General features: G+C 38.5%; 1 protein-coding gene across 1 annotated transcript in view; it reads right to left on the bottom strand.

Moving 5' to 3' along the window:
* Nucleotides 1-315: 315 nt before the first annotated feature.
* slc8a4a (solute carrier family 8 member 4a) overlaps nucleotides 316-26,411 on the bottom strand; it is a gene marked incomplete at both ends in the record, with an annotated part of 41,081 nt that continues 14,985 nt past the window's right edge. Inside the window, 5 exons of the mRNA XM_079834663.1 lie at nucleotides 316-695; nucleotides 3,692-3,964; nucleotides 4,675-4,774; nucleotides 5,213-5,337; nucleotides 6,782-6,888. Of these exons, the coding sequence (XP_079690789.1) occupies nucleotides 316-695; nucleotides 3,692-3,964; nucleotides 4,675-4,774; nucleotides 5,213-5,337; nucleotides 6,782-6,888 (985 nt within the window). The remainder of the gene's footprint in view (nucleotides 696-3,691; nucleotides 3,965-4,674; nucleotides 4,775-5,212; nucleotides 5,338-6,781; nucleotides 6,889-26,411) is intronic.

Below are 26,411 nucleotides of genomic sequence, written 5' to 3'. Positions count from 1 at the left end.
AGGGGGCTCTCTGGAGAGTATTCTGGAAAGTGTTGCTGTGTCTGAATATCCAGGTGGTGGCAGACACCATGTAAGAGAGATCCATCTATAAAGAGAAGCTGTGCATGAAACCACAGAGCCTCTATCATCCTTCACTGACACTCATCTAGATATCCACATCAGTGTGAGCGAAAGGATGCTTTTGAAGTTCAGTTTCAACTATGATAATTATCAGAACAGATGCAAACACTCATTTTAGACTTCTCTTATACACGAGAGCAGAGAGGAAGAATGATGGGGGTTGTACAGCGGAGTGCATCTTTCTTGTGAACTTTCTCAGAAGCCAGGCACATGGCAGTAAGCCTCCAGCGAGGACAGCAGGATGTAGATGAGCCACATCACGAAGAAGAGGAACGCAGTGAGCAGCTTGGCGGTTCGCGGGCCCCCCAGCTCGCCCCCGGATACAGAGGGCCGGCGGCGGTACAGTAGTGTCACAACACACAGCAGTGCCATGATGGTGAAGAGGGTGACGGAAAACGCCAGTGACCCGGGCGGGACCCGAAATGTTTTGCCCTGGCTTTGCCAATACACGGCAGCGATGGTCCACGCCACCCCGATACCCAGGAAGACGTTAACTGCGTTACTACCGGTCACATTTCCAATGGACGCATCGGCGTATTGGTCCTGGATGGCTGCCACCTTGCTGGCGAATGTGTCTAGAGAGAGCAAAAGAAAAGGCAGAGAGAGAAAGAAGGATGGTGAGAACTGGAAGAGCCCCAGATTTTTCATTATTCGGGACAGCATTTCCCAACTCTGTTCCTGCAAAAACACCAACAGTACACATTTCAAACACTGCCTAACACACCTGATTCAGCTCATCAGTACACCCTTAAATGGATGGGTCAGATAAATAAGAGAGACTTCCAAAATGTTTACTATTGGTGTTCCTTCAGGAATAGGTTTGGGAGTCAGACTGAAAGGTGGTATCAATAATGTTTAATTCAAGTATCAACATTGTCTCAAACGTTTCTCCTAAAAGCACATATGAGAAAAAAAACTAAAAACAAATGAGATTATTGACACCAGGGGTGTCCAATCCTGCTCCTGGAGGGCCACTGTCCCGCAGAGTTTAGCTCCAACCCCAATTAAACACACCTGTACCATCTAATCAAGGTCTTACTAGGCATACTAGAAACTCCTAGCAGGTGTGTTGAGGCAAGTTGGAGCTAAACTCTGCAGGACAGTGGCCCTCCAGGACTGACTTTGGACACCCCTGGTTTAGACGGTATAATTAGTATAATTCGGTCTGGAGAGAAATGTTTGATCGAGTTCAAATTAAAATATCTGACTTTTGACTGTAAACTTTGGTATCTTGGCAAAAATGAGCACAGTTTGTGACACATCAAAACAGTGTTTTGTCCACATCTCTTTTGAAACGGATAAATATGATATTACAAGGGTTTCTTTTTCTTAGAAGAAATACCTGACAGTAAAGATGGGCGCTAGACAGGTTAAACCAATAGACCGTTAACAAAAGAGAATGAAATAGTGTTTTACTCGAGTTATGAATCTGAGTTTTCAGTCTAAATTGAATGTGATGTGATAAGTGACCACAGAAAACCAACAATGGAAAGAAAACATATCAATTGAGTGAGCTGCATACAAGTTAATTTCATAGTGCAGCCTGTGTAGTCTGAGTCACAACAAATTAATCTTATGAATTATTGTTAACTGTTAATGAATCATTCAAAAAGACTCACAAAACAAGGAGTTACCAGTTTTACTAAATGCTTTACTAAATGAAACCCATCAGAGCGGTTACTGAATCGAAAATAATTCGAAAATGATTTGCATATGCAGAAAAACAATTTGTGCATTTGTGAGTCAAATTGCAAACATAGTTTTTTTTACACTTGCAACTTAATTTTCACATTTACAAAAAAACTTTTTTTATAAAACAATCCAATTATGAATACCAAGGCTCTACCATAAATTTGAACAACTAGCCATTTTTTTTTTTTATTTGTTTAAAATCACTTACATTGCGATATACATGTTATACATGGTTATACACCAATCAGGCATAACATTATGTTAGTGGGTGGGATATATTAGGCAGCAAGTGAACATTTTGTCCTCAAAGTTGATTTGTTAGAAGCAGGAAAAATGGACAAGCGTAAGGATTAGAGCGAGTTTGACAAGGGCCAAATTGTGATGGCTAGACGACCGGGATGGTCACAGCATCTCCAAAACTGCAGCTCTTGTGGGGTGTTTCTGGTCTGCAGTGGTTATCTATCAAAAGCGGTCCAAGGAAGGAACAAGCAACAAGGTCATGTACGGCCAAGGCTCATTGATGCACATGGGGCACGAAGGCTGGCCCATGTGGTCCGATCAAACAGATGAACTACTATGCTGAACCCTGTCCACTGCTGAAAGCACCAACAGTGGGCATGTGAGCATCAGAACTGGACCACGGAGCAATGGAGGAAGGTGGCCAGGTCTGATGAATCACTTTTTCTTATACATCAAATGGATGGCCGGGTGCGTGTGCGTTGCTTACCTGGGGAACATATGGCACCAGGATGCACTATGGGAAGAAGGCGGAGTCAGTGTGATGCTTTGGGCAATGTTCTTCTGGGAAACCTTGGGTCCTGCCATCCATTTGGATGTTACTTTGACATGTACCACCTACCTAAGCATTGTTGCAGACCATGTACACCCTTTCATAGAAACGGTATTCCCTGGTCGCGGTGGCCTCTTTCAGCAGATAATGTGCCCTGCCACAAAGCAAAAATGGTTCAGAAATGGTTTGAGGAGCACAACGTGTTTGAGGTGTTGACTTGTCCTCCAAATTCCCCAGATCTCACTCCAATCGAGCATCTCTGGGATGTGCTGAACAAACATGTCCGATCCATGGATGCCCCACCTCACAACTTACAGGACATAGAGGATCTGCTGCTAACATCTTGGTGCTAGATACCACAGCACACCTTCAGGGGTCTAGTGGAGTCCATGCCTTGACGGGTCAGGGCTGTTTTGGCAGCAAAAGTTGACCAACGCAATATTAGGAAGGTGGTTAGGTCATAATGTTATGCCTGATTGTTGTATATCATTAGCACCCAAAATGTATAAGAATATTGTGATGTAAATTTGTACATATATCACCCACCTCTAACTGAGTCGTAGGAAACTTTGCTCTCTATTTAATCTCACTGCTGTATAGCAGAAACAACAGAGATATGAAAAATATCTAATTTTAGATTTGTCTTTCAAGTGGATCTTTTCATTATGTGTGTTGGAGCTTGAAGATGGTTTGACATACAGAGCTTGAGTATGTGCAGAATCAGTCTGTCCACTCTAATGTGGTTAATGCCAAGACAAACACATAGACCTCTTGCAGCTCCAGAGCAAATAATGTCCTATAATTAGTCTATGTAATTAAACATCGTCTGAATAATCCACAGCACTCGCGCAAAAGCTGACTAGGGCCATTATGGAAAGATACATTTAGAAAAGATTTTGAAAGCATAGCAACATTTTAATAGTACAGTATTTAATACTTGAATATTTGACAAAATACATGATTCTGATTAATCCTGGCATTTAGAATTGTCATTTTATTTTTTGCTAATGACCCGATGACTGTATGTCATGCCTTACTTATCAGCTACATGCTAAAGGAAGGACATCTGATACACAAATAAACACTCACCAGGCACAGATGTGCCCAGGGCCACAAACACCACAGCTGTGACTGAGTCCTTCAGGCCCACTGTACAACCAAAGTGAGATGCCAGATCTCCAGTAACAGCAGTTAGGGCCCCAATGAGCGTGATGGAGACAATGAAGCAGGCCCAGCCATTCCAGTACTCCGTGGGTGGAACGAATGCAAACAGAACCTTCCAGAAAACCGTCAGGAAGTGCATGATGTAATCAAAGCATGAGGGCAAGCGCTCCTCTCCGCTCTCCTCCTCATCATCATCACCTGTGGAGGTAACCAAAAATATATAGTAGGTTTTATATATATATATATATATATAAAATGTAACTGTCATAAGGGTGCACTGGACTTATAACAAAAGACAAAACAAGATCCTCACTGTGAAATGGAATGCGGCACAGTGTTTTTTTGTTTTATTATATTGTCTTGTTTTCATTATTGTTTGAGGCCAAAATCATAATTGAAAATAAAAATTTGATGACTCGCTTAGCAGTCTGCAGCAAAGTAAAATAATTAGAATTCAGTGGTTTGGATATTGAAGACAATTTTCTGTCTCACTCCACATAACTGTACACTGAGTTTTTTTTTAGGATTTACTTTGAAACAATCTTTACTCAGAAATTGCTAGTAAATTTCAGAAATAATTACAAAGAAACACTGTATAAGCACCGTAATAAATGTGAAATTTCGACGGAAGAAGAAAGAAGTTAAACGTACTCCAATAATCTTTGTTTTATTTACAACTTTAAAAATAGTTTTTTTCACAGTGTACATTAAACATAATCCTGCTTGGCTGAGATTGTGTCATGTCACAGAAGATTCGCATTCAGTGTGGACAGACAAATTAGTTGTTGCTGGAAACCTGTCACGTCATGCCTTGTTGCAAAGTTATATACAATTTTTTTTATTGAATATAAATCAGTTGTGTGGTCCACATCCTATTTGAGCATGAATGAGCACAGCAAGACACTGACCTGCACTGACGGTGACAGCGCTGACAAACTGTTCTCTCCAGCTACTGCTGCCCACCACCAGCGCCAGGTTAGTCTTCTTTATTAGCTTGTCGACGGTATTCTGAAAAAACACAAAAATACATATAAAACACCAAGAAAATCATTCTAACCGAAACTCACAAAATGTGTCCTCGTAGTAGACAAGATTTAATATGACTGTCTTGTAGGCCAGTGAGCACAGAGGTCTCAACTAAACTGATTTCAGTGAGGTAGTGGGCGCCTATGCACAACCCCATCAGAATTTCATTTTCTCCAATGTCATCCTGTCCTAGCCATTTGCTTGTTTGCATTCAGAGGGCTGTGGATAATCTTAGATGGAGTAACACAGTGTTTCCACCCCAAAACTCTTTTAAATCCCTGAGCTACCTGACGCCAGTGACCTCCAGTATTGAGTCTGTCACCATGGAAATGAGGAGGTAAGGATTCAGATAACTTGAATGTGAGAGATTGAGCAGCTTTCATGAAAGCTGTGTTGTTTTTCCTGATTCACAGGACTTACCTTAAATTCATAGGATTCCTCTATGACCACCTCCATTTTGGTGTGCTCTCCCAGACTCGGGCACCCCATCTTGGCCACCTCTTCTTCCTCAGCCCCCACCGCCGGTTTGTTATCATTAGAGTCCCCTGTCATCGGAAGACACATCCAACATCTACTGAGCTGTGTAGAGTTTGCACATGTATTAGAGCTGAGTAGAACTTATGCTTTTATGAGGAAATTCACAAAGAATGAATTGTGCCCACTGGTAGCGCTGTGTATTTGCATGCACGCAGTCTGTGCTTGTTGCAGCACCCAATTCACTAAAGGAATTTTGCAAATCAAGTAAGATCTGTGTTGAACACAATTTGCACGCTCATCTTGCAGGCCGAAAAGGATGCAGATGACTGCAGTGATCTGGCATACTTGGTTGTGACTGTACAGCAAGTTTCCGAAATAAATCACTTAACTTTTACTAAACTAAAGCAAAAGTAAATTGTATGTATGTGTAACGCTTTAATCCAGATGATGATGAAAAAGATTCAAAAGGTTCCAAAACAAAAGGTATTTATCATGAAAAACAAACTCAAGTAATCCACAGAATGATGAACAGGTAATGTGACAGAAAACTTTTTTTTGCCCCCAAAAATATATTCAGATTCGATTTTTATTTCTTACTGTTACAAACTAGGGCTATCAATCAGTGTTGTTTTATATCATTATATTATTATCGTTTTTTAATAATATTTTAAATGAGCTTTTATTTTAATATTTTCATTTTATTAGCTTTAGTAATTTTTATATTTAACCTTCAATTTAAAATGTCTTTCATCAGTAAATATTTTCAAAAATTACTGTGTTAAACATATTTCATTTAAGTTACCTTTGAAAGCCCTAAATTCGTGCATATTTGCAAGCAAAAAATATAAACAAATATCTCACATTTTCTGCAGACCCTCTAAAATACTCTTGTGGTCTGCATTGTGAAAACTGCTGAACTAGATTGTGGATGAATAATGAACAAGAAGCAGGTTTTTGTGCTGAAATACTGCATATAAATGAATCACAAACGTTTAGTGAATTCGTCCCTTTGTGTTTATTATAATCAGCTGCAATGTATCATGTTGTAGTAGCGCTTTTTATAAGCAGGAAATAAACACATCTCCGTGTTGTCTAGAGAAGTGTTGAAGAGACTGAAAGTCCAAAATCATCACAAAATGCTTATTCATAATTGGATCCCGTAACAGTGCGGCAATTTGAAGAGCATGGGAATGAACATTAAATTAGAGCAGTTAGTACATAATTAATGTGCAGAAATGGCCTAGAGATATTGCTTCAACATGTGACCAGTTACTGCCTGTTCCTTCTCTCCCATTATAACAATCACTCATTATAAGACCACAGTCCACTGTCTCCCATTATTCGCTCCATTCGCACAAAGAAACCTTTCTATCAAATTTATTCCTGAATTATTCAGGGATAGATGTGGAAGCTATTAATACAATATTAAACAGAGACCCCAATCTGTATTCTAATACAAAACCATAGAACTCTGCAGATGGAGTCATGTATTTCAAAAGGAGATCCACTGACCGTGTTTCTGCCCGATCTCCAGCAGCACCGGCTCCCCCAGGTGGATTGTGAAGGTTTTGTTCTTCTCATACTCCTCATCGTCAATGATCTTCACCTCAAGGATCTTCCTGTTTTGGGCAAAGATAGAACATTTTGATGACTCAAAGTAGCTTTACAAAGAAAGCGTGTTACAAACTCCCTAGTAAATGAGTGAAAATGTTTAAGAAGATTATGAAGAAACATTGGGATATGCCGCAGCAGCAGCAGCCATTGACAAAGGAGAAAGAGCTGAGGAAAGGCAATGGAAGAAATGGGCTCATTCATGAAACACAATCCAAATGGGTTTCTGTGTAAATCTGTGTAAAAAGCAGAAGAGCTGATTCCCTTAGAGAGGCAGAAACATGCAGCAGACGGGCCTGTGGTACAATGTTATTGTGCTTAGGAAGCAGGTGGTTAGCCATTTGTCATTATTAGCACACAGAACACTCTGGTCATGGTTGATAAACACTGTCTACAGAAAAGCGGTACAACATCAACAAGGGGAGAATTTAATTAACTTAGCAAAAAAGACGGTGGCATTCAATGATCACAGTATACAGTGGCGGGTGGTCAAAAGGTTAGCCAGAGTTAGCGAGAGAAGAAGGCTCAACATGTTAAAATAAGTTGCAAAATAATTACGAAATAACATTATTTAGTCATGCTATTTGACTGGTTAGCACCTATTAATATATATATATTTTTTTTTTAAACGCATGTGACTTGAGGCTGAGCTCTAATTGGCTTGTTTCAGATTGTCCTCCCCAGACTCTCCCACTTTTGATTTTAGCAAATCAATTTCAAATCAGTTTCGTTGTGGTCCATATATTTTGGCCTCGTGTGATTGGACCGGTCTTAAATATTACAAAAAATCATTTTACAAGGTGTTCATATGAAGAAAAAAATAAGTATCATGGAGCTTGGACTGGCTACCTGGATGCGATGCGATGCAAGTCATGCCTTTTATTGTTTTTGCCTTTTTGCTTTTTCAAAGTCCTGTGAGGTAAGCGTTGTGGGCAAGACACAGAAGGTAAATTAAAGGGGTGGTTGCATGCGATTTCACTTTTTTAACTTTAGTAAGTGTGTAATGTTGCAGCTTGAGCATAAACAGTATCTGCAAAGTTACAGCGCTGAAAGTTCAATGCAAACGGAGATATTGTCTTTTAAAGTTAAAAAAAGGCAGTTGCCTACAAAAACGGCCAGTTTGGACTACAACAAGCTTCTTCCCAGGTTGCTGACATCATAAACCCTTGCTATTAACATAAACACTGCCCCCGCGAACACGCAACAAAGTGGGCGAGGCCACGTCGCAGTCATTACGAAAGAGAGAGAGCTGTTGCAGAACTACAAACTACATTTGGCCATCTAAGCAATCTAAGACCATTGCGTTTCTCGGAGAGATGGGCTTCACAGAAGCAGGAAGCAAACGAGCCGTTCAAAGGACAGTGGAGACAGCGGTGTGGAATAAAGGTAAAATATTAGAAAAAGATGGCGTTTAAAAAAAAAAGAAGTATTAAAGGAACACTGGTGTTGGTGTGCCTCCAGGATCGTGATTGGGAAACACTAGATGATATAGTACAATGGACATGTCTATTTTCAAATAAAATATGAGTCTTAGTATTACTATATGCACTATATAAAAATAGACAAATAATATAGTGTCTCTTCTTCAATTGTACATACAGTACATTCAGTCATGTCTGCAACTTGACAAATATGTTGTCAATATCATTCAAAGATAAGATAAAAATGTATGGTTTTGGAGATCACAGTTTTTGCAAACTTATTATATTGGGCTTTATTGAACTTTATGGAACTATAATGAATTTATATGCTATTTTTACTACTAAGTCAACTAGCTTGCTTGGGGGTCGATTCCCTTGACCTATAAATGTGCGAGATTGGATAACAACAGTTTTAAAACCATGTCACCCTTTTTCATTTTCGTCTGCGTCAGTGAAATTTCATAATTTCATGAAAAAATTGCATTCAAGTTTGGAATGACAACATTTTAATAGGTAACTGTTAACAGAATGATAAGTGAATTAAAATTTTTAGGTGAACTATCCCTTTAACAATCCCTTAGACACTTAAAGGAGGAGGCATACATATTAAATGTGTCGATGTTTCAGCTGTGTTAAACATTGTTTTGCATAACTGTGCAGATTCAGTGCAGAAACTGAAAAAGAGGTTTGTGTCTAATCCTGGATATGAGGACATGAAGCAAGATAAGTGAACTGATCTCAAGCCTGTGTGGGGCAGAGCTTATGAATAATGACAAAAGCATGGGACAAAGGCAGTTTCAAAAACGAAAGGTTGGTTAGGCATGCTCAGGTACATCTGCATTTACTGTGTAAACACACGTTTCCGCTGCTGTTTTGTACTGTAATCCCTCTATTACATGTTAGCACTAATCTTCTCTCTGCCCACCTCTCTTTGCTTTGCAGCCTTCATTGGCCAGACGTGTGTGTAATTAAATTCATTAAGACTTGTTCTTTATTAATTAGCCCACCGTGCTTATCCAACATGATTGTAACACGTGCATGCCTTAGCACGTCCCATCCCCCATTTCTGTCTTTTTTTCTCTGTATCTGCAGTTCTCCGGACTGCATCCCAATGACCCTGTAAACATCTTGTCTTGTGTAGTATCATACAATAAGCTCAATATAAAGAATATGGAAATAAGTTCAGTTGTAAATAAGCAGTCACATCATGATTTATTTATATCCTCCTGGGACCCAGGAATAGACTTTTGTCCACTGTGGACATTCTATTTTAGTGAATTTCTCTGACACCACATGTCACAGTTTTACAGGATTTCCTGTAAAGAGCACATTCAGGGCTTTTCAGAGATATCAAATGTTTGGAGGTTTCACCATGACAACAACTTCTCCTTGGTCTTTAAAAATTACTGACATCAATTTAGTGAACACATTTAGCACTCTTATTGAAATATAAGGTTTTGTAATTATCATTTAATTCAGACTCAGATGTCATTAATCAACATCTCAGGAAAATGCTAATCAAAATATGACTTTCTGTTAAAATGGGCATTGATTTCATACATATCCACATTAGAGGACACCATGCAGGACTTAAATTATGTTTATCTGGCATTTTGGGAGACACAACAAGTGAATAGTGAAAGAAAATATATATCAATATTCCTATTATTATTCATCCTATTATTCCAGATTAGATATTATTGTGAAAATGTTGCCAATTACTACTCCCATTATTACACTTCTTTTTTCATTACATGTTGCTCCAAATAATATGCAAATTAGATCCAGTGTATAGATACATTGTATTGAATGGGAATACTAATTTAAGGACACTTGTCCCACTTATTGCATAAAGTAAAATAGTATGTCAATTCATTCCATTATATCTTTCATAACCATAGTTGAAAATCACCTTTATACAAAGTTTGGTTAAAAAAAATATTGAAACCTAAAAATGATTGGTGAATGAAAAAAAAAAAGAAGCAATTTCATGTCCTGAAGTCCATAAGCATAACGTATATATAAAATAAAATAAAATGTACCACCCCCCCATTTGTTTCTTATGCTCTAAACCAGGGGTGTCCAATCCTGATCCTGGAGGGCCACTGTCCTGCAAAGTTTAGCTCCAACCCCAATTAAACACATCTGAACACACTCATTATGGTCTTTTTAGGGATACTAGAAACTGTTGAGGCAAGTTGGAGCTAAACTCTGCAGGACAGTGGCCCTCCAGGACCGAGTTTGGACACCCCTGCTCTAAACAATGTAATTACATGAAAAAATACTAAATTCAAAAAACTTTGGAGGATATAAAAAGAGATTTCAGAATTTTGCCACTGAAACCATCAACATGCCCCCTTTCCAAAACAAATAAAATTGGTAAAATTGTGGAAACATTTTTAAATAACCTACAGCTCCATTAATAATAGCCTATATTGCAGTAATATTATATACAGACACAGTTGTAATAATAGAACTAATATACAAAAATAAAATAATTACAAGTGAATGTAAAGACTTTTACATAGTTAGAAATAAAATTTCAAATAAATGCTGTTCTTTTGAACTTTCCATTCATCAAAGAATCCTGCAAAAAAAAAATTTACATTGATGATAATAAGAAATGTTTCTTGAGCAGCAAATCAACATATTAGAATCATTTCTGAAGGATCATGTGACACTGAATACTGAAGATATATTTAATAATATATTAAAATGGTAAACAATTTATTTTATATTGTAATAATATTTCACAATATTATTGTTTTCATTATATTTTTGATCAAATAAATGCAGAATTGAAAAAAATCTTGCTGACCCCAAACCTTTGACAGGCAGTATACATAAAATAAAATGTGGTCAGAATCCATCCAGATGTAGTTTAAATAATAAAACCACACTGCATTTACAGCTGCTATTATAATGCGGTAAAGTGTAAAGATGGTTCTTGTGAGATGAAACTGTTTTTTATTCTGGTTGCTTTGACCTGCATGTTGGAGATAGGAAGATCCACACAAACAGCAGGATAAGGAAGGATGAAGATAACGGAATGCAGGAAACAATAAGCCATGATGCCAGGCATCCACAGTAGCGTCGTCTCTGTGACCAGGTAACTTAACCCCACACGGTAGCTCTCCGCTGTAATTAGAGCCATTACTCACTGAGGCAAACGCTCACCACCAAAGAAAGAGACAGATGTGCATAAACAAAAAATATTAACAAGGGACCTTAATGCGGTCTGAAACTCGCACAGCTGCTCGCTTCCAAATCGAACCACTTCACACTCACATGCACAGTCCGTACTTATGCTAACAGGCATGAATACACACACTGCAGCGCAGCTCAAATGCAGAAACACTTCAGCCATTCAGCAAGCACTAAAGTTGTCATGGGTGAAATTCACTAATTTACACACACATTGTGTCAACCATAATAAGTGAGCACATTAACAGTGTTTGCAATAAAAATATTCCCTCCATGCACTGGGCTCTCTCAAGCTGAAGAGGGTCTTTATGGAGCGCGTGTGGGCTGAGGAGATGACAGGGCGAGCGCAGGAGGCGGAACATTAAAAGCTCGCTTCTAAATGAGTCATTAAAAGCACCTTCAGCAGCGGGGCGCAGGTAAGATTCTCATGCATTCACACAGTAAGGCGAGCACATAAGGCAGGTGTACACACTGCATTGTGTAGGACACTAAATTATGGAGTTGGCATGGCAACAGGTAGCTAGAGTGTAGAGAATGATAAAAGTATAGGCCTTAGGCAAAGGAAAGACAGAGATGGAGTCAGGGAGGAGGAGGGAGAAGTAGCGAGATGGTGGCAAAGTTAAAAGGGAGGAGGACTTACATTTAGAAACAGAAATAGAAAGGTGAGGCTGATAAAACAGAGGCCCGCTTTCTTAAAAGAACGCTGCGTTAATGCATGCACGTTCTGAAAGTTACAGACGCAAGGGTTAATACAACAGCCAAACTATCAAAGGAAGCACTGTAAGCATAAACGAGGAAGATCAATTTAGCTTTCATTCTCTCTGAAATACACACACACACACACAGACAGATTGCTTCATAAATTCATGAGGCTGGGGCGAAAGAAAGAGACAGAAGAAAACACAAGAAAAAGCTCTAGATATGCGATCATGTAGATGGAGATGGAGAGAGACACAAGTGCAACTGGAGAAAGATCAAGGAAAGGAAGAGGAAAACACATTACAGGGACAGTTCCATCTGATGGGATTCCATATTTCTTGGAACACAAAGGGAGCAGTTTTGGTTTCTTTTTACCAATGTACAGGGACTTTCAGGCTTCGTAAAAGTGGTCCATAGGACACCTGTACCACACTACACCTGGACTGCACTGAACTTAGAGTGTGACGTGTCTTTGACGTGGGAAAGTGCTTAGCGCCACGTCAGGGTCTAAGCAGACGTACGCACTTTTTCTTGTTTGAGAGAGTTGGAGTCCTGCAGGTATTTGAAAATCAAAATAATTCTTGCAGCTCACCATTATCAAGTAAAGGATTTGGACATTGACTGGTGCTCTTTTATATGTTAATGACATTAATTGGGCAGCATTTACAAGGTGGAGATCTGAAACCTGTGATGGCTAGATGACTGGGTCAGAGTATCTCCAAAACTGCAGCTCTTGTGGGGTGTTCCCGGTCTGCAGTGGTCAGTCTCTATCAAAAGTGGTCCAAGGAAGGAACTGTGGTGAACCGGCGACAGGGTCATGGGCGGCCATGGCTCACTGATGGAGCGAAGGCTGACTATATTATATGGCTAAACTATATTATCTTATTGTCTAATTATCTTACACAATTATGCTACTCAGGTAAATTTCTCTTGTTTTAAGGAAATCATTTTTGCAGTGCAGAGAGATGAACATATTGAGAGAAATCGAGACAGGGTTTAAAAGACAAACAGATATCATAAGGTAGAGGTGATTAAATGGCTTGTATAGGAAGTGGTTTCCGCTGTGGGGTGACAGACAGCTGCATTGGACACATGCTGGGTAATAGCAGATTGCTGTTTAGCTTCAGGCTGCAACACAAGCACCCATAACATCATCAGTCCTCATAAACTGCAACACACAGGAGTCTTCATGCTGCTATAGGCTGGTTAGTGCTAGTTAACTGGCATAACCATGCTGTTCAGCTGCAAAATATAAAGCTAAGTATTTCAGTTAAGCTAGTTATGTAGTCAGGTGGGGACTGAAGCAAATATTCACTTTTATTCTCCACAGAAAAAAAATAAAATTTTTGGATGAACTAATCATTTTTATATAAAATTTTTCACACAAATTCACAAAAAATACTTTAACCGCCTTCAACGCCAATAGGAGATTAAATGTAGGGTAGGCAATGTTTTTCATTAACACTTTTTGTTATACTAGTTGAAGTTCTCTCCACATCCTGATAACAAATCAATAATATAAGTGGTCTTTTTTACATATATCTTTTGTGGAAGTCCCAGCACCAAAAAATGTTTGTCCAATCATTGCAGTCGGTCCAGATACAATGATGACCTACCTGACCGTCAATCAGAGCGCTCTCTTAAAAAAAGGTACAAAAGCTGTCACTGGGGCGGTGCCCTTTCAAAAGGTACATCTTTGTACCTAAAGAGTGCATATTAGTACCTCAAAGGTACATATTGTTACCAAAAGTGTACGTATTAGTACCTAAATGTACCTAAATCAAAATTGAAAGGTTCTTATCCCAGTGACAGATTTTGTATCTTGGGCGTTTACATTATTGTCATAACTGAAATTAAGAAATGGCAACACGTCTACTTGGAGCGGTTCACTTTTCTATAGGAACACTATCAACACAGAGATTAATCAGCAGCAGTCAGGTGGTACAAGCCAGAGCTCTTTAAGTTGTTTACGTTCATTGTTATTGCAATGTTATGTGCTTTGAGACATAATTTAACACTGTCTCTCGTCTCGTGATGCTTTGCAGATTCTGCTCTGGCTGTGTGCGTTCATATGATTTGGAGAAGGTGTGGCTTTAGATAGAGCTCTGAAGGGAGGGTGGGATCTTATGCTTTCAAAGCTTTTCAAACTTTTCCGAAGTTGCTTACCCTACATTTAAAAGTTTTCATTTAGCTTCCTTCATAAATTCTCCTCCATTTTCTTTCTTACTTCCTCACTGCTGTGAAGACCTTCTGGTTTGTGTGTAAGAGACAAAGGACTAAAGCACTGCTTTTTGATGCGAATAGAGGAGCTCCTGAAAGTGAGGCTGGCAGTGGACCTGCACTGTAAATCCATTTGGATTCATCTAGATGAAATAAACTACAGACAGTGAGCACCCACACAGAGCGACTGGTCCGACATAATATGATGAAGCTGAAAAGTCATACTCGGTCATAAAAAGTTAAGAGCAATAAAACAATTTGTCAATCCCTTGGTTTCTATTACATTTTTCAATGCAGAAGTATTTCCTGACTTCCCATTCATTAGCAAATAGGTAAATAAATAACTAGAAGAATAACAAAAAGCGCAGTAAACTGTTTTGTGCTACAACCAGTGTGATTACAATTACGTGAATACATTTAAATAATATAATAAACATCAGTTTACAACAGTTTTTTTTTGTCAAGCTAAAATAACAGGAATCGAATGACACCGGAAGCCTCGTACATTCAAGTTACAAATGCCTGAACAAGGTGAATTTTTGCAACATTGCTCTGATTAGTCCCACCCACTGCAAAATCTCATTGGTCCAAAATCCTTAACTTGACATTAGCCTAATTGGCTGAGACTATGTCACATTGCATGTTGTGTACAGATTAATGGCTTCTCATTGGCAGAGTTTCAAGTGTGACCATTAATACAAAACACCATGATTTTTCTGCTGGTAATTTACAATGCAAAGCTCTATGAACTCATTTCTCACCAGGGCCAGCACAGCGAGAGCTGCTCAGAAAGTGTGCCAGACACTAATGAGAGGTTAAAAATGAATGATTTTGCTAAGAAAACACACTCAGCAAATGTCTGTCAGCACCTAACAAAAGCGCTGGGGTGTCATGGCTTTCTGCTTTCATAAATACTTGACTGATCTGATCAGACCCTTGAGAAATTCTGTCTGTGTGTCTCTCTCTCTCTGATCCCCCTTCTCACCTCCTCCTTTGCGTCACAGTTCGGTGTCTTTGATGTGCGCTTTAATGAAGCGCAGCTGGATTAGCCACCGCTCCAGATGCTAGCTGCTATATATTAGCATGCTTATCTCTCCTTTCCTATCCCTCATATCTGTGAAACATTCACGTTCACACTGCTAATGAGAGCATGCCTCTCTGGTCTCATAAGATTAACAATTACAGGAAATGAAAGTCAAGAAGGCACATTTTCATCCTTTTTCCTCATGCTACATGTCCGTTTTTCGATTCCCATCACTCCACAGAACTGATTTGGGCATCTGTTCCACTCATTCATTAACAATTTATTGTATTCATCCCTGATGTTAATCTTCACCACACTAGCTTAGCTTTTAGCCTTGGTGTTATTGTGGGAAGGCAGTGGCAAGTCTTGCTTTAATGAATATAAGTGACTGGTGTTGTAGATGAGCTTATTATGTTTGTGCAATGCCAGCATGGTTGGGTTACCTCTAAGAAACAAAATGGAGAATTTCAGAGGTTCTCAAGGGACTCGGTCTTTGTTAAGGCAGCTTGGCGCAGCACTAACAACAGTAAATCTCAGGTTTTTCTGTCTAGGCCTCGAGGCTAAGACGCTGTAGTCTCACCAGAGCTTCGAGGGGAGCTTTTTCTGGGAGAGAGGGATTTAAGGAAAGTGTATCCAATTTGGATGGTTAGAGCTATTGCTACCTGTTACCATATTCACTTCTATAGGCAGTACCATCAGCGACCAAGATATGAACAGAGAGACGTCCCTCAGGGACACAGATCTCTGTGTTAGACAAATCTCAGTGTCAGTGGTGAGATTTCTTGCTTTTTTTTGTTCTGGTTTTTTTTTTTTCAGTTCACGTTCACCTCAAACAACCTCCTCATATAGGCAGTCTGTTGGGCAAAATATGGAATCAAACATTCTCTACTGACATAAAAAATGGACCATTATTTGGGTAGACACCACTGGATGCCATATTTTTGTAAAGACCTTTTTTCAACACTAGGGATGTATCAGTATTGAAATTCAAGCTGATGATACTAATAATTATTTTCCAAAAAAAAGGCAAATTCAAATGTTTGGGTTCCGTAAGATTTTTTAAATGTTTTTGAAAGAAGTCTCTTATGCTAACAAAGGCTTCATTATTTGATCAAAATACAATAAAACTGTAATATTGTGAAATATTTTTTACAATTTAAAATTAAAAAAGTTTTCTATTTTACTATATTTTAAATTTGTATTTATTCCTCTGATTTTATCCCCATGTAGTTTCAGCATCATTACTCCTGTCTTCATGATCCGTCAGAAATCACTCCAATATGTTAATTTGCTGGTCAAGAAACATTATTATTATTATTAGTAGTAGTAGTAGTAATATTTTTGTGGAAAGCATGGTACATTTTTGATAGAAAGTTCAAATGAATGGCATTTATTTGAAACGGCCTGAAACATTTGAACAGTATAGCGTATTTGTCACACTAAAAACATAACACACACTAAAAACTAAAATAAAAGTGAATTTAGGCATCACAACATGATAATATACAGTATAAATGATGGATAAATATTCCTTCTGTAATATGCAGTTACAAGTCTATACTGTTTGTATGAGAAAAAAATAAGTGCTTATAATAGATGAAATATGTCTGGGATGCTGGTTACAGTCCCTGAAAACCCGGTTAGAGAATAGAGCTCAGAGAGTTATAAGCACTGGATCTATATGATTAGGTTTATACAAGAGAGTTTGTGTGTGTGGTCTGAGTTTGCTGCCTAACAGTAACATTACTAAAGGTTGTTGTACTTTTTTTTTAATAACTAAATGAAATATTAATGCACAAATGCACAGCCCTGCCATCATTAGATACACCCTCTTAAAGAGAAAGCTTCCAAAGAGATAGTGCTCTTAAAAGAGCACTTTGCCCTAATTTTTGCCATCATAATATAAATCTTAAACTAGTTCATAATTAAATATAAAAAGAAATATGACCAGATATCAAGTTTTCAGGCAATAACTATAAATAACTTTATTTGTGTTAACTTGTCTAAATAAGTCCTATAGACATGGGGTGAATATACAACAATTCATTTGAATTACCATATGTCAGCGAGAAAGAAAAAGGAAATTCGTTGAATAACATTTGGTCTAAAACCCATTGAAATAGTTGCAGAAGAATAGATCCCTTTTCATCATTTAGTTTTAAAGTAGCATAGAGAAAGTTTGAGAACGTATTGTATAACAATATTGCATGCTGCTTATTAAGAACTAAGAGAAAAGTGGTAAAAGAGGGAAAAGACAAAGAGAGAGAGAGAGAGAAAGAGTGAGGCTTTAGGGATCATCTCAGTTACAGAGACAAGTCTCATAATTACAGGAGGAGTGTGTGTGTGTGTGTGTGTGTGAGAGAGAGATCTGAGATATGATAAGATGAAGAATGTAATTAATTTCCGCACAGTTCTCTCTCTGGCACTGGAATCATATACTTCTGTAATCCCTAATTGTTTAACTTAAACCATGTGGGCGAGAGCCAGACGGGCCGCAGAAAGAGCATGAATATAAAAAAGAAGGGAGGTGGGGCAGGTGCAAAAGTTAATGTCTATCCATCGATCATTGTTTTCTTCCTTGCCTAGTATTACAGGAAATGTAAATCACACGCATCTGTGCATGAGTGAGGCCTCATTATAGTGTCTAGATTCTATAAGATGCTGGAAATGGGGACAGCTATATAAATAACCACCTGAGGGGAACTCTATTTTCACCGGGCACTATCACCACAGAATTGCACTTTATTGGAGGATTGTATGCAAATATCTGCAGCACGTTAGAGATTCATTCTGTTTTGGCTTCGGCATCAATCTGCCTTAATCTCTTCCTTGCTTTCTTGTCTCCTGCATCACAGTGCCCTGGAAAAACAGAAGCTTCGAAGTTCCTGCCGACAGGCTCAAAAGAACCCGTGATGAAATAAAGATAACATGCGATGGAACGCTCTATATTCTTGCTTTCTACAAGACACAGCACTATGTTCATAACAGCACTATGGCTCCCAGCTGAGAGGCATTAACGCAATTAAATTATTTATTTGTGTCTTATGTTTGTGTATGTTAGTGCCTGCCTGTTTGCAGCTTAAAGCAGCAGCAGTGGCCTGAGACGGACGCTGGTCCCCAGTCGCTCATTACAAGCTTCTGTGAACCGCATCACAGCACACCGCACCGCGTTTAATTTCTGCACCGCAGGTTTATGCGTACATGGAGGGCTGCCACCAGGGAAAAACAAATAATGCTGGATAAACAACTGCGCCAAAGAGTGGAGGATACACAACAGTGTGACTCTGTTTCACACGTTGGCACGTACCCGCGGTGTCATAGAGGCCCAGCCAACGCACTGACACAAAAAGCATTTCTGCGCGCTAAATAGATGCGTGGGTGTCAGGATGTGTTTTAAAGCGAGAGTGGGCTATGGGGATGTGGGCGAACATGCGAACGCGTGGGACGTAATTTACGGCTGCAGTTTAGCCACACCCAGACAGAAAACAAGCATGTGGTAAAATATGGTAAGAGCGGAAGATGAAGTACGTAAGCAAAAAGATGCCCTATGGTTCCAAAGTCTCACGTACAATGTTACAGTCTGTCCAATGCTCCCCTGTAGTCACGTTCACGTCTCTGTCTCTCCCTAATGACCTGTGGGTGGATGTCTATTTCTATCTGCGTACTGACACGGACACACACACACACACACACACACACACAAGGCTTTGACTGACAAAAAGCACAAATCCATTTCCAGCTTGTTTGAATGTCATTCTCTTTGCTCGCACACATAATAGGATCATGCCAAGAAAAAAAAAAGAACGGGAGGGGGGAGAGAGAGAGAAAGAGAGAAAGAACGAGAGATACTGGCATGTTCGCTCGGTTTATAAATGATTCATTTAAAATTTCCACTCACATGCATGCAGTCGTAAAGAAATGCTCCGGATACACAGACCTGGCATAAAAAATGTCTGTGAGACAAATCTAGCGATGACGAATGGCAAAGAAGAGCAAAAAAATGTCACATAAGAAGACAAAGCAGAACACTTGGATAAACTGAGGATGTCAAGTGTGTGTTGGAGGAGTGGGACCATTTCTAGCTCCTAAACATTTCACCCCATACAGAATGCTAGAGTTTAAAAAATAGAAATATCCGTTTTCATAGATACTGGCAGCAGCACGAGCAGAACCCCACTCACACTCGCATACACACTGATGAGGAAGACAGTGGTCAGATGGCTGCTAAATAATCATAGACAGCATATACATCCCAGAAACACTGCTTGAACAGACCATCACACTTTTACATAAGGAAATACTGGAATGCATGTCAGACTGGAATTCATTCATTTCCAATGGAGAGTAGTACAGGAGCTGCATGGAGTTTTAATCATGTGCATAATCTGCACTATTCTCAGATCGGATTTGAGCTTTCTGTGTGTTGAAATATTTGCACATTTGCGGCTAGACCATATGCGACCAAAATGAGAATTATCAATATTTTTCCACTAAAACGTTCTTCTTTAAACACTATTTCTGTAAAATGGGTGGTTATGAATACTTATGTCAGAAATAAATATAAATGATGTCAAATAAATGTTAAACTTTCCCTTTAAAAGAATGAACATGCTCGGCTAAAAGCTTGATTTCATAAGATAATGGTGCTTCAGAGCACTGCAAAATCAAATTATATTTATATCTTGGAAAATTGTTCTGCTTAAAATCTAAAATAAGGCTCTAAAGTAATAGGCCAATTGAGGTAAGCTGTACGATTATCTTCATTTCAAAAAATAGAGAGAGGAAAACAGAAGGATGATAACGTTAAATCTGAAACACTTACGCCATGCCCCTGATAAATTAAAATAGAAACTAAGCTCTCGCTGCATTGTTCTGCCCCCATCTTCAAAGTAATGGCAAGGATATCATAATTGTGCCGTGCTGTTAATTCATAATTCAGAGCTGGGGAGGTGGGAATGAGTGATGGAGATAGGAGGGGGAAGGCAGAGAAAGGGAGGAAGAGAAGAAAGATTCAAAGGCAGGCATGATGGCATCGCTGTCATTGCCAGCTGGAATGCGGTCATTGCTTAAATATAGTCCCTTTCCACAAGATATCCCCAGCCAATCAAATTGCTTTTGTTCGCAGAGACACATAGTTGCAGACAAACAGTCCTCAAACCAAACGGATGTCAGCAAACGTCCAGAACATCATGGACTCTCGGGTGTGAACGGGGAGAAAATGACAGAATGAGAATGTTTCTGGAGAGGTGACGGAAGAGACTCCATATGTGTGGGGTGCTAACGCAGGGTTTTGAGGGGACACAAGAGCAGTTGGGCTTAATCACTGGATCTCACTTCTTTGATCACTAGCTCTCTCTTTCTTTTCACAGGAAAACTGTCAAGTTGCAAGTCGTTCTGTGCAAGCTGCTCTTCCCTTCCAGTGTCATCTTATGGTCACACACACACAAACATTCATAGAATTCAGATTCTTTCTTTTTATTTTTGGCCTTTTACAAAAAAATACAGTAGATAGGCCTACTAGTGTTTTAGTCAAGACCACCTAAACCGAGAACAAGTCGAGACCAAGAACAGCGTGTGCTGAGACCAAGACAAGACCAAGGCAGGGGCACGATCGAGTCAAAACCAAGCACTTCCCAAATTCATTTAACCCTTAATCGTCCCTTGGGGTCCAGCTGACCCCACTGGACTTTTCCTCCATTTTTTAAAAGTGTTCCCTTCATCTCAGGGCCATGAGACTCGGTGACTTTTCCTAAATAATCTATCTAAACATGCACAAAAAATCTGGGCTTGATTTGGTTGTTCTAAAGGTGTGTAAAAAATTTTTTACCGTTTAAGTCCCTCGGGGTCAGATTGACCCCACATTGAAAATGAATGGGAAAGTGTAAAAAATACATTTTTTTCACTTTTTTGTCAATTTTTTTTTACTAAATCCAGTATAAATCTGAAAATTTCCACATTTATATCAAGGTCTGGTCCTAGAGCATAAACACAAAGTAGAACAAACTTTCTGTCTCATACACACACACACACACACACACACACACACACACACACACACACACACACACACACACACACACACACACACGCAAACACACACATGTGTGACTGCAACAGAGAGCATTTTTATAGAAACTGGCAAATAAAATCAACAAAACTGGCATAAATCTGAAAGATTTTCATACATAAATGAAGTACTAATACTAGAGCACAAATGCAATATGGAACAAGCATGTTCACTCACACGCACACAAACACAAACACAGGTGTCTGGAGCATTTTTTTGGATTTTGGCAATGAATGGGAAAATGTAAAAAATGCTTTTTTTTTCACTTTGTTTGTAAAAAAAAAATCTACTAAATCCAGTATAAATCTGAAAATGTCTACATTTATATCAAGATCTGGTCCTAGAGCATAAACACAAAGTGGAACGAACTTTCTGTCTCATACACACACGCACACGCACACACACACACACACACACACACACACACACACACACACACACACACACACACACACACACACACACACACACACACACACACACACACACACACACACACACACACACACACACACACACACACACACACAAACACACACATGTGTGTGACTGCAACAGAGAGCATTTTTATAGAAACTGGCAAATAAAATCAACAAAACTGGCATAAATCTGAAAAAATTCCATACATAAATGAAGGACAAATACTAGAGCACAAATGCAACATGGAACAATCATGAGAAAGAGAGGGAAAAGGGCAAATAAAAGAAAGATGAAAGGCAGCTTAACTTTGCATAACTTCCCTATGGACCTCTATTGGATAATGTGGTCATTGCACTCTCTTTCTCTTTAACTATAATTGCTAAAGTTTTTCCACAAACCTACAGATGGCGGTATTCTATCCCTAACACATAGAGCAATGTCCAAAAACTATTTATATTTATTAAAGATCATCATTCAAGTGATTTTTTCATTAAAAAATCATTTTTAATGAGCCAATTTATGACATAGTTAAGTATTTGTGCAGTAAATAGGTAAAAAACTACCAAATACCCACAAAAACACAGCATAAATGTATAGTTGAGAAGTAAATAAAAAAAATTATATATAGTTTTCCATGTAAAAAAATTATATTTCCTTATGCAATCGCTCTGTAAAAGTTTGGGGTCTATCTGACCCCAAGGGACTCAAACGTAAACCCTACTTGAGGGGCGATTAAGGGTTAAAAGATCCATATATACTGTCTGAGAAATATCTTATATTTAATCAGTAAATACAATATTACCAGTCAAATCAATCACTAACAATAAAATTCATCGTTGTGTTGCAGAGGTGGCACAGAAGTTCATTCTGAATTGGTACAATTACACCTGCATAAATAATGTTCCGATTATTTTAAGATTAATACATTAACGTTAATTAACAGACACAGAATCATTTATACAACCGATTTGCTCAAAGCAGCTGATTCATTTAATAACGGAACAAGTTGCCGAATTAGCAAAAACAGCTCAGAGCGTCTTTTCAAGTTGAAAAGAGTTCAACTTTTCTGATTAAAACGCCCTACATCAAGCGCCTTTTTGACAGCTGACCAATGACAAGTGAGTAGCAAGTCCTGACTCGTTTCCATGAAAACAAGAAAAATGGAGAAGGTGCAGGTAGATCGACTAATTGTGCTAATGTCTGAGCAATGATTTCTAGCAAGTCTTCAAAATGACTTTTGTTAAGTCTAAAATATGCCGCAAACCACGCATCATCCAACCGGAGCTCCTGGACAAATTTATTGTAAGCAGTAAGCAACATACTGTTTTCTTCCCCGTATAATGTTGTGCACCCACAAACGTCGTTGTGAACCGATATTCTCCTCCCCATTAACTTCAAAAGCCAACACAAGAGCCAACTTCCTCTTTCTATATTTTGTATCTCTGCACCACACAGCACTCTTGTTGCGGCTGTTATAGCAACCAAAGACGCCCTAGGCTGCTATTTAGAACTTTTTCTTGTCAAAAAACATGTCAAGTCAGTGTGAACACAGCCTTAATGATGTTAATAAATTAATCAGACAATGCACCGGCAATTTTGTGACATCCTGAAATAGACGTCTTGAAATAAAATCCTTCATCTTAGTCTGAGAACAAGACAAGGCCAAGTACAAATGCGGTCGAAACCGAGACCAAGACCCTTAAAAAATGGTCTTAAGACCTCGAGACCAAGACCGGTCACTAATAGATACATAAGAAAGAAAGCTGGACTCAAACTCGTGAGCATCTCAACTGTGTCATACCTTCAGCCACACATACTATCGTTCAAAAGTTTGGGGTCAGTAAGAGGTTTCTTTTTTTTTTTAATGAAAGAAAGAAAGACATTAATACACTCTAAAAATGCTGGATTGTTTTAACCCAAATTTGGGTCGAATATGGACAAACCCAGCCATTGGGTTACATTTTTAAATTATATTTTTTTACCCAACGGTTGCCCATATTTAACCCAACTGCATGATTTCCAGTAAAATATTAAACAGCACATGTTTTCAACATTGATAATAATAAGAAATGTTTCTTGAGCAGCAAATCAGCATATTAGAATGATTTCTGAAGGATCATGTGGCGTGTGATTTTATAAATAGATTAAAATAGAAAATACGAGACTTATTTCATGAAATCTTACTGACTCCAAACTTTTGAACAGTAAAAAAAAAAACATCTCGACATGGTAGCCTCCATAGGGGGAAATTAAACTTTTAGGCTACCGATATGATGGACATTTTGTGGGAGCGAACATGATTTTAACACATTTTTCAAGTACTCTTCTTTTATTTAAAGGTAAATCTTTTTTAATGATGAAAAGTGCCTCTTTAAGATGTTCACCTTCAACAGTGATCTTTCTGAACAACTTGAAGTTGAAAGAGGTCATTCATTCATTCATTCTCAAACATTCATTCATTCACTAACCTCGGCCCTCTATTTCCATTGATCTGCTTCCCGCTTTGTTATATCCGGGTCTATTTGTGCAGGCAGTGTGAAATTAAGCAGCTCTCTCCTTCACTTTCTGATACCCATGGAGATGGATGGAGTGATGAAAATATGCTATGGAAAGCATGAAAAAAAGGGGTGGGGGTGAATAACCGGTGGAAAATGCTTAGCGTGACTCTTTAAGATGAGCTGAAATAGGGATCTAATGAAAGAACTGGAATTGGTTTCACTAATATTAATCGCTCAGAAATATTGTAAATTATGCCTCCTTCGGACCTACGAAACCAAAGAAGAACTGGAATAAATGTTCATCCTATTGGCTGCCCTGTGCCCTGATGGCTAGTTTCCATTTAAAAATTCCGACTCTGATTGCATATTAAATATTTTAAGTGAGAAATTGAAGGAGAATAACAAGACATTAAAGGATTAAAGGGATATAATTTCATGTAGATGCACTAATCTGATGGCGAATCGCTGCGCCTGAAGGCTTTCTGAATTAGAGTGAATTTCAAGCCATAGCTTATGGTGGCAGCATTAGCAGAGACATTCAAACATTATGAGCTTGGCAGGGCTTCTGTGTTCACCGATTTGTATGTGTGTTTATGAAGAGAAGTGAGGTTGATGAAGTGGTACAAGAACTTGTTTTTCAACAAGAAAACAAGAAGCAAAATGCTAATCAGTGCTGTCATTATCTGGAGAAAAGATTTGCTCCATTTAATCTCTATTTCCCCATCTTAGGAAAAAAAGTGACACAAAGATGCTTTGTCTCCAGTTGAGCTGTCAGAGAAAAAGATTGCATGCTTCATCCTATGGCAACAAAAATTGTCAATAATTGAACCACAAACATGTCTGTTCACATGAATACTCTGATGCATGTTCTTGCATGTGAGTGAGCTTCCATGCACTTATTCAACATGCATGCAACATGTTAAATACTGTGCAACCACATATAGAAATCTTAAAGGGATAGTTCACCCAAAAATGTCACCATTTACAGTGCATCCGGATTTTTTCCACATTTTGTTACGTTACAGCCTTATTCCAAAAAGGCTTTGGATTAAATTCATTATTATTTTTTCCCTCAATTCTACAAACAATACCCCATAATGAAAACGTGAAAGAAGTTTGTTTAAGTTTCTTTTGTTTATGAAAAAATTATGTACATTGTACATTTGTAAAAGTTAATTACACGAATTTTAAAATATTACGAAATAACTGCTTATTTATGTTTTACTGCTGGAAGCGCTGCCATTTTTCTCTGCTTCCGCGTGAGGTGCAGCGGTCACGTAGTACAAGCCGTAACGCTCAGAAAATTCCCAGCCTACGAGCTGTAATTATGAGCTCTATGAGGACGTGAATACTTTTTACAAGCTAGAATCTCGTAATTACAGGAATTAGGAGGTGGCGTGAACGCACCTTTACACCAGTCTTCTGTGTCACATGATCCTTCAGAAATCATTTGAATATGCAGATTTGATGCTCAAGAAACTTTTCTTATTATTATCAGTGTTGAAAACAGTTGTACTGCTTACATTTCTTATGAAAAACATGATACATTTTTCAACAACGCCAACAATAAATATAGCTGCAAGCTATATTTTAAAGTGGGTAAATGTAAAAGAACTATGTCAAAATCGCTTGAATATGCTACATTACCTGCAGTCAGCCGGTGCCAATATGACCTATCGTTTCGCTAGATAAGACCCTATTCCTCATCTGGGATCACGCAGATCCCTTTGAAACTATTCAAATCCCTTTGAAACTGCATTGATTTGGACCTTCAACCCGTTGTTTGCCATAGAAGTGCATTATGTGGAGAACAATCCTGAAATGTTTTCCTCAAAAAACGTAATTTCTTTTTGACTGAAGAAAGAAAGACATGAATATTTTGGAGTAAAATATCAGGACATTTTAATTTTGAAGTGAACTAATCCTTTAAAACTCATAGAAACATTTTAAATACATATAGATATAATCTGTGTATTTC

The sequence above is a fragment of the Gobio gobio genome, assembly GCF_949357685.1.
Source record: "Gobio gobio genome assembly, chromosome: 14".
NCBI classification, from domain to species: domain Eukaryota; kingdom Metazoa; phylum Chordata; class Actinopteri; order Cypriniformes; family Gobionidae; genus Gobio; species Gobio gobio.
This window is presented reverse-complemented; position numbering and strand designations above follow the sequence as displayed.